General features: G+C 36.8%; 1 protein-coding gene across 1 annotated transcript in view; it reads right to left on the bottom strand.

Annotated features, from left to right (window-relative positions):
* LOC119540636 (translation initiation factor IF-2-like) overlaps positions 1–12,972 on the bottom strand; it is a 191,222-nt gene that overhangs the window by 130,868 nt on the left and 47,382 nt on the right. The window contains exon 3 of the mRNA XM_037844662.1: positions 2,514–3,224. Coding sequence (XP_037700590.1) covers positions 2,565–3,224 — 660 coding nt within the window. The 3' untranslated portion in view covers positions 2,514–2,564. The remainder of the gene's footprint in view (positions 1–2,513; positions 3,225–12,972) is intronic.

Below are 12,972 nucleotides of genomic sequence, written 5' to 3'. Positions count from 1 at the left end.
ATAAGGGAAAGGCTCAGAACAGTGAGCATCTGGGAGCTTTTTTTTTTTTTTTTTTTTAATGTTCTTAGAAGAAAACAACACTTGCCATTGCGATACTAGCAAGAAAACTCTAACACTAATTCTCAAAATTTAGTATGAATAACTCTCACCTTGGGAGAAGCCTGTTAAGAATGCAGATTCTAGGCTCTGCTCACAGATCCTCTGTAAACGTAGGAGGTGTCCAAGAGTCTGAATTTTGCAAGTATTCCAGGTTATTCTGACACAAGTGATCTAAGGACCAGATTTTGAGATACACTGCTCTGAGTCCCTCTAAGGCTGCCAACCAGCAAACTTGTGCTGAGGAGAATAAACATTTTACAAAATGACAAGAAACATGTCTGCTACAAAGATAGCTTATCATTCAAATATCAATGCTAGGTTGACGGGTCACTTTTTTCTAAGGCCATTCAGCTTTTCAGACGTTTCCAGGCTTACAAATATTGAAGCTTTATATTCTCTTGATGTCACCAAATTGACAGTATATCTCATGCATAATCCAGTCTGCATAGGATGAGAAGGAAATGCTTATCTAGAATAAAAACCTTCCTGGCAAAGCTGCTATTTCCAGTGCTTAATTTACATTTGGTGTAAGATTGGAGATAATTTTTCCCACTGCAGATTCAGTTGATTCCAAAAGGTACACTTGTCTTCATGTAACTAAACTGAAATGCTTATTTCATGCTATTTTGAAAAATGTGTTTAAAAATCAGACAGCACATGTGAAATATTATGGTTATGATTAGGCCATTTAATTAGATATTCAATCACAATGCAAACAGCTACTGATTATTTAGAAGAATACCTTTTCAAAGGTTTATGTTCTTTAAAGAAAACTAGATCATAAAATAAATGTTAAATCAATATTGCTATTTTTCCCTTAGAAATCCTATCAAGTGTCTTTACCTCTTTCAAAGTCTATAAGCCTATTTTAAGTTATAAATTTTCAGGCTAGATACTGGAATCAAGCTCAGTTCTGCCACTTCTTTCTCTGACATTTCTTTCTTTCCACTAAAGCATGGTAATAATACTCTTTAAGGATGAGTAAGACGGATTTTTAATTATTTCTATCAGAGTACTTGGTATTTTATTTTTATTCAGCAAATATTTGAGCATCTCAATTTATGCACTTACATTTTTAAAAAAATCAACATTTGTTACTGTAAGCTCCATGAGGAGAAAATATGTGAAAGATAAAACTAGAGTGTCACTGGAGCACCTGACACCTAGAAGGCACTCCTATGAACAGTGAGAAAACTGGGAGACTTCATCATTTAGAAAATGACACCAACAGATATTTGAGAGAATTTTGTTTGGAAAAAATGTTTGATTTCGATTTCCTTTGGGAAAAATGAAGGTTATTATGATAACTAAAGTTAACACTACATTGTATTGCAACACAACCTGCAATGACAATATTTCAATATTGGTTTGAAATTGGTTTGCCAAAACAAACCTTTACCATTAATTACGTATCAAAATTTTACATGCCACTAACACCTCCCAACAAAGATTATGTAAGTCTTGGCTCAGTGATACTGAACACAGTAGCTATTTTCAATCCTTCATTAAAATTAGAACAAGATGTACTGCATTATGGGTTACTGCTCCTGTAAGGAAGATTTACATTTAGTTTGAAATTTACTTTGGTTATAAGTGACTTTTTCTTTTTCTTCTTTATAGGAAGGAATCCATTCCCCCTCCCACACACAAACACAAAAGTTTTCAGGAGAAAGAAGTACAGGGGGAAAAAAATCACCTGCTTGTTTACTCTCCCATGCATAATAAAAGCCTTATTCTCCCCTAATCTGAATTTGGATGGGATTACTGGGGGCACCTGCCATTTCACCCCCAAACTTGGTTCTCTGTCCCATGTCTTGGGTTTGGCCCCTAGGACTCCAAATGGTGTAGCAAAATGGACCATCTTTAAGAAGCGTAAAACAAGCAATAGGTAATTTATTTTTCACTGAAACCTTAAAATATTAGTGCTTTAAAAATCACACTTCGAAGGTATTCAAGAGCAGGCTGAAGGGTGAACGCAGGCGCACGTAAATATATCCTTCATAACTTAACGCACCATGTTAAGGGCAAAGGAAAATCTTAAACCGAGAGACGTATTTTAAAAACTGTAAGACACCATAGATTCACTTAGCTCTAAATCCATGTATCACCCATGAAAAGATTTAAATAGTTAAGTCATTTGTCCAAGGTCAAGCAGAGCCAGTTATAGGCTGGGCTGGTCCGCGACCTTCTAATCTTTCCACCCTACCTGGCACCGGCCCTCGGTCGCCACGGCCCCTGAAGGGTTTTACGGATACAGTTCACAGTCAAGTCGCATTTCAGCACCTCCAAAGCCACCGCACTTTTATTTGCTCTCCCCGCCTGCTCCAAAAGTATTGAAAGCTCCTGTTCCACGCATTGTTCCAAGCCCAGAGACCCCAAACTGCGTGAGCCCATAGCGCCCAAAGCCGACTCACCCTCGGCCTGGGGCGCGGGAGCCCCCGGACGGACTCCGGCCCAGCCCGTAGTCACCGGAGGCCTCGGGGCGGGCCCGGCTGACGACGAGTCGACAAAGTCACCGGCGGTGACCGCGGACGCGAAGGGCGGGCCGCACCGCCCCGCCGAGGCGCCAAAAACTTTTCCAGGCTCGCAAGTTGTCCGGCTCTGCGGCCGCGGACCGACTTCCTTCCCCGGCCGCAGGAGTGAGGGGGCGCCCTTTTCCCCGGCGGGGGCCGGGCCGGGCCGGGCCGAGCCGGGAGGGGGCGGGCGAGCCGGGCGACTACCAAGTTAGGGCCGGAGGAGCGCGGGAGCCCCGCACTCCGAGGCGTGCGGCGAGGGGCCGGAGCCCCGCTGCATTGTCTATGTCGCCTTGGTCCGACCCCAGGCAGCTGTGGCGCGAGCGGGCGCGGCGAGGAGTTACGGTCCCGAATTTGCCGCCCCCTCTCGCCGCCGCTCACTGTGTTCTTTGTGTGTCCCTCGCCACCCTCCAGCCTCTTCGCCGCTTGCCTGACAGCTGATGAGCTCGCCACGCCGGGTCCCGCGTTTCGCCGGCCGCCGCCGGCGGAGCCCGGCCCAGCCTGAGGAGGAGGAGCGTTGACAGATGCTGTCTCGAGGCGGCCACCTCTGGGGAAAAACCGGGACTGGCCCCAGGAGACGCGGCCGACGACCAGCGCCGGCCCCGCATTCCCCTCCGGGACGCCGTCCACTCAGGGTCCCTCTCTCCCTGCCTCCCTCCCTCCGCGGTCCCTAGCTCAGCTCGGGTCCAGTGCCCAGCGAACAGCTCCATGGCCGAGTGGTCTCGGTTAAGAATTCTGTAACCCGCCCCGCCCCCTGGCTCCAACGCCCCGCCTTCCTCACAGAACCTCCAATGAACCCGGCCTACAAGAGGCAGTTCTGACCAATCAATTGTCGGAAATCCCAGCCAGTCCCTGAGAATTTATCCAATAGAACATGACTCCGGCAACACACCCGCCCTAAAGTATTAGATACCAACTGTTCGGAGATGAGTGGTGGGACCGCAATCTTGGCGCTCAGAGCAAGGTTAGTACGGCCCTAGCTATGTCACTAAAGGAAAGTCTGTCGCAGAAGGTCCGGTGCTTAAATTATTGTTTTATAATGAGTTGAAGAAAACGTGAATGCGAGACACAGCACTTTTGTAGGTTACCTGAATCCCTCCAGGGACTTGAAAACAACTTTTCTGGAGAAAGTTCGTATATGGACGAAAGCTTCACAAACACGTTATAGCACTTTGCGTGATGTCTATATTAACTGTTCAAGTTAAAGTATTTCATTTTGGAACATTGCTTTAAATACCTCAATCGGACAGCGCTCAGGTTTTTGCATACGCAGTCATTTATCTTAATAAATTTGCCAGAGTACGCGGTATCTGGAAAAAGAAGTTAATTTCTATCCTACTCCAAAACGCAGGTGGCCACTGGCACTGCCATTTTTTTTTTTTTTTCATGAAAGAAAACTGCGTTCAAAAATGAAGAGATAAAAGAGTTTTGTATGCAGAGTCATATTTATTTTTATTTCTATATTAAAGTCACACGAACTATCTTCTGTGGAGGTTGAGAGAATTTGCTGAATAGAAAAAAACAACTATATATGACGATTTATTTTGAGTAAAGGCACTGGTTATAAACAGCTCTAGCTCTTAATCACAGTACCTTGCACCCTATAATAATTTGTTTTATTTGAATAGGCTTATTCATGTCTTATTGTTCATATGAAGTTTGTAAACTTTATTGAACTCTTCATTGGAAGGGGACTACAGCATTATGAAAACTGCGCTTGGTAACACATATTTGCATATTTTAAAATAAAAGCATGCTTATTTGTACTTCATAGGGCTGCCATGTCTAGTTTATGTCTTCTGGAAATAAAGTTTGCATTTAAAAAATTGTGTTCACATGTGACATGTTTCTTCTACATAAACTTTTTTGAGTTTCTGAATTTATTTTATTTATTTTTTTAAGAATATCTGGACAATGAACAGAAGGGCAGGGGTAGGGTGCCTGGTGAAAGAGGCAGATCAAACAAGGAAAAAAAGGCTTGTATTTACCATATAGCTTTCATGATTGAAACTCACCCTGCCGTTTCACATTAGGGAGAGCATGGACCCCAAGATTACGTTTTGCCCAAAGATCCAGATTCTTGTATGACCTTGAGCAAATCTCTTAATGACTAACTCTATTATGAGGACAAAATCGCTGGATCTGCCTAACTCACTGGGTGCTATGAAATTCAACCAAGATGGCATTTGTCAAAGCACTTTGTTTTTTCTTATGATGCTGTGCCAAGACCAAAGAAGCCTCAGATGTATTATTATTATTCTGCTCTGCTTTTCTATAGTCCCTCATATTTTAAAAATCTGAAGTATATTTTGAACCCATCAGTTTTCCCTCAAATTAGATGTAAATGACACTCCTGCCTCCTAATTCTAGAACAAGGCAACACTTTCAGGGTTTTTTCCCCTTTATTTATTTTTGTTAATGGAGAGGGTGTTAGAAGAGAAGATAAATACCTAGGAAAGAATTCTGGATGGGAAAAGTTTGACTAATTCTGTTCATTACTAAGACTGACTAGTCTTAATATCGTCCTTAAAAACAAGATGAAACAAAATCCAATTTAATGTTTTTCATCTATAATGTTTAAAAAAACTACACATTTCAATATATATAAATAAATTAATGTATCCTATACCTGCCATTGTGCATAATTTAACATGGAAATTGTTAATGATTGGGTCAAATATATACCATATAATCGCTTACTGAATCTTGCAGGCATTTATTAAGGATATACTTATAACTTCTGTGCTTAATTTTCAAAAGGGAAAGCAAATGTGTATTTATAGAGATATTTCCATGTGTCATAATGTAATTTATTTACTTTGTTAAAAAAATATGAGATTTAGTACAGAAGTTTAATTATTACTTCAAAATATGTACATATGGTAACACTAGAATGTGAAATTTGCTTAATTTAATTGAACCAGCAGTTGTTATTTTCAACTAATTATCTGCACAGATTTCCCTTTGAGTGAAAATTTTGGAGGAATTGATCAATCCAAATCCAAAATGCATGATTTATTAAGAATATTTAAGCATCAGAAACCAGTGTTTAGTAGTTTCCTGATAATTAACAAGCCACACCAATTTATAATGGGGAATGGTGATTTCATCAATTGTTTAACTAATATTCATGACTCCAATGTGGTGATGTTTCATTTGCTAAGTGATTTTTTCAGTCTTTTTCAATAGTGATTTTCTCATAGTTGTCCAATATGGAACAGGAGACCAGTAGCTCTTTCAGAAATTAGTCTTACATATTTAGAGTGATGTCATTTTGGGTATAGTTTTGGCAGGTATTAAGATCAATTTTTCTTTAATACATAGACATAAATTCTTTATAGATTGCATCACATTATCTGGTATTATCACTAATCACAATATTATTTTTCTGCATTTTTACATGTAAGATACTATCATCTCCAGACTGTTTCATTAGTGAGTATGACAAATCACTGCATTCACGTCTTCTGGATTCTGATCCTGTAAATGCCTCTGAATTTCTGTGTGTCATGGACAAATCAGAATTCAGTGTGACTCCTCTCCAAATCACTATATTTTTATCAGTTATCCCAAAATGATGTTATTAGGATAGGGAAATAATATCTGTGTAGAAAAAATAGAAAAAAATTAGCTCCATTTTCCTTTCTATTTCTGACATGGATGAAGAAAATCCTCTTGTGAACCACATCAGTTCCCATCACCGCCCCCTTTTCAAAATTTACATGTTTCTGATTTATTGAACTTGACCATGGAGAGTTTCCTCATTGTGTGATATATTTTTGGTAAGAATCTTATATGCATATATAGGAACAAAAAGCAAATTCCAAGAAACACTGAAGATGGGTGCACTAGAATCTCTTCTGCATTTTATATTGGGTCACAGTCCTTCAGGAAATTTTCTTTTAGAATGAAATTTTAGCAGATGTTCTGTTTCTCCTGAGATAAAATCTTTGTAACCTTACCTTTTAATTTTGACTTCCAGGAAGCCTAGAACTAAATTTACATCTCAGCTTAACAAGTTGTATGGCTTGCTTTACCATGATTTTTTATAAACATAATATTTACTTTGTCAGATGTTTTGTTTCTCCTGAGATAAAACCTTTGTAACTTTCCCTTTTAATTTTGACTTCCAGGAAGCCTAGAACTAAATTTACAGCTCAACTTAGCAAGATATATGGCTTGCTTTACCATGATTTTTTTTATAAACATAATATTTACTTTGTCTTGGTTTATTATTTTCCATCTATACATTATTAGCTCATATCTGTGTGCTATCTTATTTAAGCTATCAAAAATACTTCCTAAATTAGGTGAAGTATAAATGTATGAATAACATTTTGAGCCATATAAAAACCCTGGGTATGATGGGCTGAGCATAATTGAATCAGAATGTGTAGTGAGGACAGCATGAAGAATATTGCTATAGTTTTCCTTCACAAAGGAATGGGAATCTGATACACCAGGCATAAATATCAAAACCTTTTTCAAAGAGGCAGAATAGTATAAAGGATTAGACTGGAAAAAATATATTTATTTTTTAAGTTAAAGTTAAAGGAAACATACATTTATGGATGTTTTCTGCAAAATCAGAATTTCCAGTCAAAAATAGAATATTTGATTTAAATATAAACCAAAATACATATTATAAATTGTGCTTAAACCATGGTCACTTCCTGAGTTACCCATTAATAGCTTTTATACTTAATGTAATAACCCCAAGACTATGTTTCAGATGCAATAAATCTTTTCACTAGAATTACTATACAACTACTTCCCTCAACTTTAAGTCTCTTTTTAAAAAATAAACAAGGTATCCCCCTAATGTTTGCCGATAATATTCTGCAATGATTTTATTTTTAAAAGGCTTTTCACAAATAAGATGTTAGAACCATTAAAGAACTTCACCTTATAATTATTTTGTTTGATGAGATATTTTAATAAACTGTAAAGTAGGTTAAAAATATCATATGCCCTTTTATAAATAGAGTAATTTACAGAAAGTAGATGGTAGCAACCCCTTTCCAGGTCAATATGTAGAAGGCGCTTAGCAGAGCTAGAGCTGTTTCTGTTGTGATAGAAAACTCAACTCATCCTGATTTAAATACAAAAGCAAATTTATCATCTCACATAATTATGAGTTTAGAACCTTGACAGATAAAAATAAAAGTGTGGTTAACTGACAGAAGATGGGAGATGAAAAAAGGGAGAAAACATGGAGGGGTGGGTAGAGGCTTTAATAATCTTATCCCACATAGAGGGCTGTGATGGATTGAATTCTGTACCTTGACAAAGACATGCTCGCGGTCTTGATCCACATTCCTGTGGTGTGAACTACTGTAAATAAGACCTCTTGAAAATATTATTTTAGTTAAGGTGTGGCCCAACTGAATGACGGTGGGCTATAATCTGGATTACCGGAATCCTTCATAAGCAGAATGAAATTCGAAAAGATAAAGCCAGGGGGAGGAGCCGGAAAGTGGAAGTCACGAAGCCGGAAGAGAAACGTGAGGACATTGCCATGTAACTGGAAAGGGAAATCACCGGAGGAAGCAAGCCTTCTAGTTTATGAATCATGAGCCAATAGATTCCTGTTGTTTAAGCCAAAACCAATTTGTGGTATTTGTCGTAGCAGCCCGGAAAATTAAGGCAAGGGGTGTCAAGAAACTGATTAAAATTTAGTGGATAAGAAACATAAGAGTAAATAGATATTTCTAAATTACAACCAAAGAAACTTTATAACTATCAAAGTCACAGAGGTGTTGATAGAAGGACTAAGTGAGGGAACTAAAACCTCATTTTACATAGCTGAGGGTCAAGGAGATAAGTTAATTTATTAACAAATTTATATGTATAAATATATGAACATGTAAATTAGTTCATCATTTAAATTTCATATTTTTTCAAGTCATAAGTATATTACTTAGTTTTGTAAAAGTAGACCCTAAAAGCAAAAGTTATTGAAAGATTTTACCTTTGCGGGGGTGGGGGTGGGGAGGAAAGAGGTGGGTATTGCAACTGGGTGTGAGGATGGTTGTTGCAAGTATCTGAATTTTTTTAAAACCAAGTGTGAGTATGGTTTTGATGATATTTCCAATATTACAAAAATGTCTTAGCATGAAATTTATTAGCTAATAAATGTAATGTGTGTGTGTGTATATATATATATGGAAACCACAATTGTAGAATATTTAGAATAAGATAAAATTGGATTTAGGATCCCTGTGTACTGAAATATGAATATTAGCCAGGAATATATGGTGGTTTTAAGAAGCAAATGTAATGGATATTTATAGTGAAATTATTTTATGTACTTCACAAGCAACTCATAATATAGTAGATTATCTTTTTTGTGTGTTTAAGAACAACTGTGCCTTTGGATTCCACAGTTTCTAGTGCACATTGGGTACAGGGAGGGTGCTTGTTAAATGTCTGTTTGTGTTTTAATGAAGTAATTGTACCATTTGAAAACTGTTTGACTCAGCACACAGGAAAACTCAATAGAAAATGTGTTCAATTGTGAGCTTCATAGCTTGAGAAATGCATGAAAATTATGGAGAAGATTCATGGAAAGTTACAAAATGAATTAGAAATCTGGAAAACAGAATATTTGAGGAATTGAAAAATTTGAACTCTGGGGCTCCAGATTTTTGGATATAACTCATTGTTAATTTTCTGGGCCAGAGAAGGAACGTATTGGGGCCACTGTGAGATGCCCCAGGGGCATCAGGTAGAATCAGTTAACCTTGGACAAGGGGGAAATCAGTCTGCTGGGTTTGCAGGCTGGGTTATGAGTATTCAAAAGCAAGGAATAATCTGATTACCAGAAACTGTGGAGGCTGGAAAAGTACGTGTGGGTGCGTTCCCACAAGGAACTAGGTTGAAAAAATGTTTGAATCACTCTTAGTTGATAATAAACAGGAAGAATCTTAAAAGGAATTCTGGAAAAATTAAAGAAACATGAGGAAAATGAAAAATTATTGCCAGAGTATAATCTTTTACTCACAATAGGTAAAGCTTTATTTTACAATGTACAGTGCCATTTGGAGAGGACATTTGTGGAAACTACTTGAACCCTGACAAGAGCTTTCTCATACAGATGGTATCTTTCCAAAGTTGTCTGAAAAGAAAAACCGCATAAGTGTTTGCTTTTCATTGGTGTTTTTTATTTGGAAAGCATCTTTACACAAATAATATCATTATATTCTCATAACTTTCCTCAGATAATGAAGAGGCAGCTTGGTATAGTATTTGAATTCAAAATTTTTGAGCTCCACTACTTCTATGGGACTCAACTGGGCCACTAATTCCTCTGGGCTTTTAAATGAGGACGACAATAATATATGCTATATCTATCTCTTGCTGTGTTGTTATAAGGATGAAAGAGGCTTTATGTGGGTCACCAGTATTCTTATTAGCAGAGGTTTTATTCCCATTTTATAGGTAACGGAAAGGAGACAGTGATCAAGATCGACTAGTTCTCTTTTACCCAGTCAGTTAAGATCTAGACCATAGCTCTAGGTCCTCAGGTCCTCTATTACTCAAAAATGCTCGTATCACTACTTTGACCTATGCTTTGAATTGTGGTCAATAAATATAAAATTGGGATAGTGTGGTTGTTTCCTCAAATTTTTCTTTGGATTGAATATTTGGACCAGTTGGGTATGAGGGCCCTTCTGACTATCAATCCTCTCTTCCTTTCCCCAGAATTCTCAGAAAACTTGGCAAGCCTGTAGATATCTACATTCAGATGACACATAGAACAGGAGTGGGAAAATGACAAGCCTTACAAGCCGTAATTGTATTTGAGGTCCTCCTTCTTTCTTACTGTTGCTAAAGCCTGTGGGTTAGAGAAACATCAAGGACAAATGTGCCGTGTAGAGATTGTCGGTGCAAGTAGAATGATATACAGATAACCCAACAAGTAGGGATGCTTTAAATCACATGTAGGCATTGCTGATGTAAAAAATAGTTGTTTGAAAAAGCCAAGTATATTTACCAAAGCAAATTTTGCCCTTAATGTATCATCTCACAAACATTAGGTTTAATTTAAATAAGCAGAGTATAAATTGTGATCTGTTAAGGAGATATTCATATTTATATGAGTGGAATAAAATCTAAGCTATCAGCATCTAAACACAAACAGGTTTTCTCTTTGTGGTAGGATTATGGTGAACTTCTACATACTTTTCTCTAGTTTCTGAAAAATTTTCCAATAAACATGTTACAGTTAAAATCAGAAAAAGATCTTAAACAGTATAAAACTAGTATAGAAACTTTCACCCCTCTGTTGTTACATTAGTATTATAAAGTTTTTTTTAAAAAGTGAACTGTATGCATTTTATGAATTATGTTAAATTATCTACATCATATTGAAAATGTTAGTAGACTTTTGAACCAGAAGTTTGAATGTTCATTGTGATATACTAATTTAGATGATTTTTACAAGCAAGTAAAAACAGGAAAACCAACAGAAAAGTAAAATGAATTTTCAGTATGATAATTGTCTCTAACATCTAAATTCCAGGGTTTATTTTTTGTGTGTTTCAGCTTCTTTATTTTTCTTTGAAGCATGTGGAATATCTTGGTTGCTTATCAGCCAACTCTAGGTAGAATATTTAAGGACTAACTAGTAAAATAATATAGTAGCAAATTGTACCAACTTTTGAAAGCTAGGGGTTTTCATTTTTGGAGCACTTTGTAGTAGATAAAGTAGATAAATAATACCCATTTATTATGTAAAGTAGATAAATAATAATACCCATTTATTATTACTCCTGTGAGTGGTGTAATTTAGACAAGTCATTCTCAATCGGGGGAGATTCTTGCCCTCCCCTCTGCCCCCGGCAGAGGACAATTGGAAATGTCTGGAGACATTTGTGGTTGTCACAACTGGGGAGGGTGTTACTGGCTTCCAGGGTGTAGAGGTCAGAGATGCTGCTAAATATCCTACAATACACAGGCCAGTCCCATACAACAAAGAATCATGTGGCCCAAATGTCAATAGTACTAAGACTGAGAAACCCTGATGTAGACCTGGTCTTATTTGCAAATAAACAAAATAGCAAATCAAGTGAGTAACATTCCACAGATAACCTTGGCTGTACTCTGATATATTAAATGATTTTAAAAGTTTAGTACTTTTACTATTAGTAATAACAAATAATTTGTGACACACCTCATACCTGATTTTGATATGTTGTCGCATCTCAGGTGATTAACATGAATTCAGGTAAATACAGGTGTAATGAGGCAATGAATGTCCCTGCTTGCAAATGTTCCATAAGATAAACAGACAAAAGTGGATTTAGTGAATCTAAGGACATTAATTCTTGATATAGATTGCCAAACTTGCTTCCTGGGAAAGTTGTTCCAATCTCCTATTCGACAATACCGGGCTTTAGAATTAAGTTTTGCACATTTGGTAAGTAAAGACTCAAGTCTTTAAACAAAAGTATTTTTAATTGATAGTTTAAAATTCCTGTGTTTAATTTTTCTCTTTCTTTCTTCACCTCCTTTCCCTTCTTCTCCCTTCTGCCTCCTCTCTTTTTTCTTTATTCCCTCATCTCCCTCCCTTCCTCCCTCCCTTCCTCTCTTCCTTCCTTCCTTCCTTTATTCCTTTTTGTGATGCATCTATCCCATGTTCTTTGCCAATTTTTCTATTAAGATTTGAATGAGTTGTTTATATATTAACTTTACAAACTTTTTGACATAAATTTCTATCAAATATTTTCCCATATTAAGCTTTTAAAATTTTGTTTACTTTTTTCATGATGGTAAAGGTTTCATTTTAGTTGTTTTTTTCTCTTTTTGTTGTAAGAAAAATCCAAATTTATATTTTTTGTAGTCAACTTTATAAATTTTGGCATTATTTCTTTCAGTTCTTTTATAGTTAAAAGCATGTTCCCACCATGAGGTCAGATATATTCCTATATATTTTTCTAGGGGTGTGTGTGTGTGTGTGTGTGTTTGTGGTTTCAGTTTTGTACATTAAATATTTAATCATAATATAGTTCATTTTGTTGTATGATATGAAGTGAGGAACTATTTTATTTCAATTTATTAAATAATTGTCTCACACCATTAATGATTGTCATTTGTCTTCACTCATTTGTGATGTCGCCTTTATCTCATACAGAGCTTTTAAAACGCTTGTTTTCTAATCTACTAGAGTCTGAGGTCTAGCTCTTCTGTTCCATTGTTATTTGTATTTTTATATCTCACTACAATCTAGTGGAAGACAAGCATCCTTAACTCCATTAAGCTTTTAAATTTTTCTTATTATCTCCCATTTATTCCTCTAATGAACTTTAGAATTGTTATGAAAATATATTTTTCCATCACACCCATAACTCAGGAATCT

This window comes from Choloepus didactylus, chromosome 7 (assembly GCF_015220235.1).
Source record: "Choloepus didactylus isolate mChoDid1 chromosome 7, mChoDid1.pri, whole genome shotgun sequence".
Classification (NCBI taxonomy): domain Eukaryota; kingdom Metazoa; phylum Chordata; class Mammalia; order Pilosa; family Megalonychidae; genus Choloepus; species Choloepus didactylus.
This window is presented reverse-complemented; position numbering and strand designations above follow the sequence as displayed.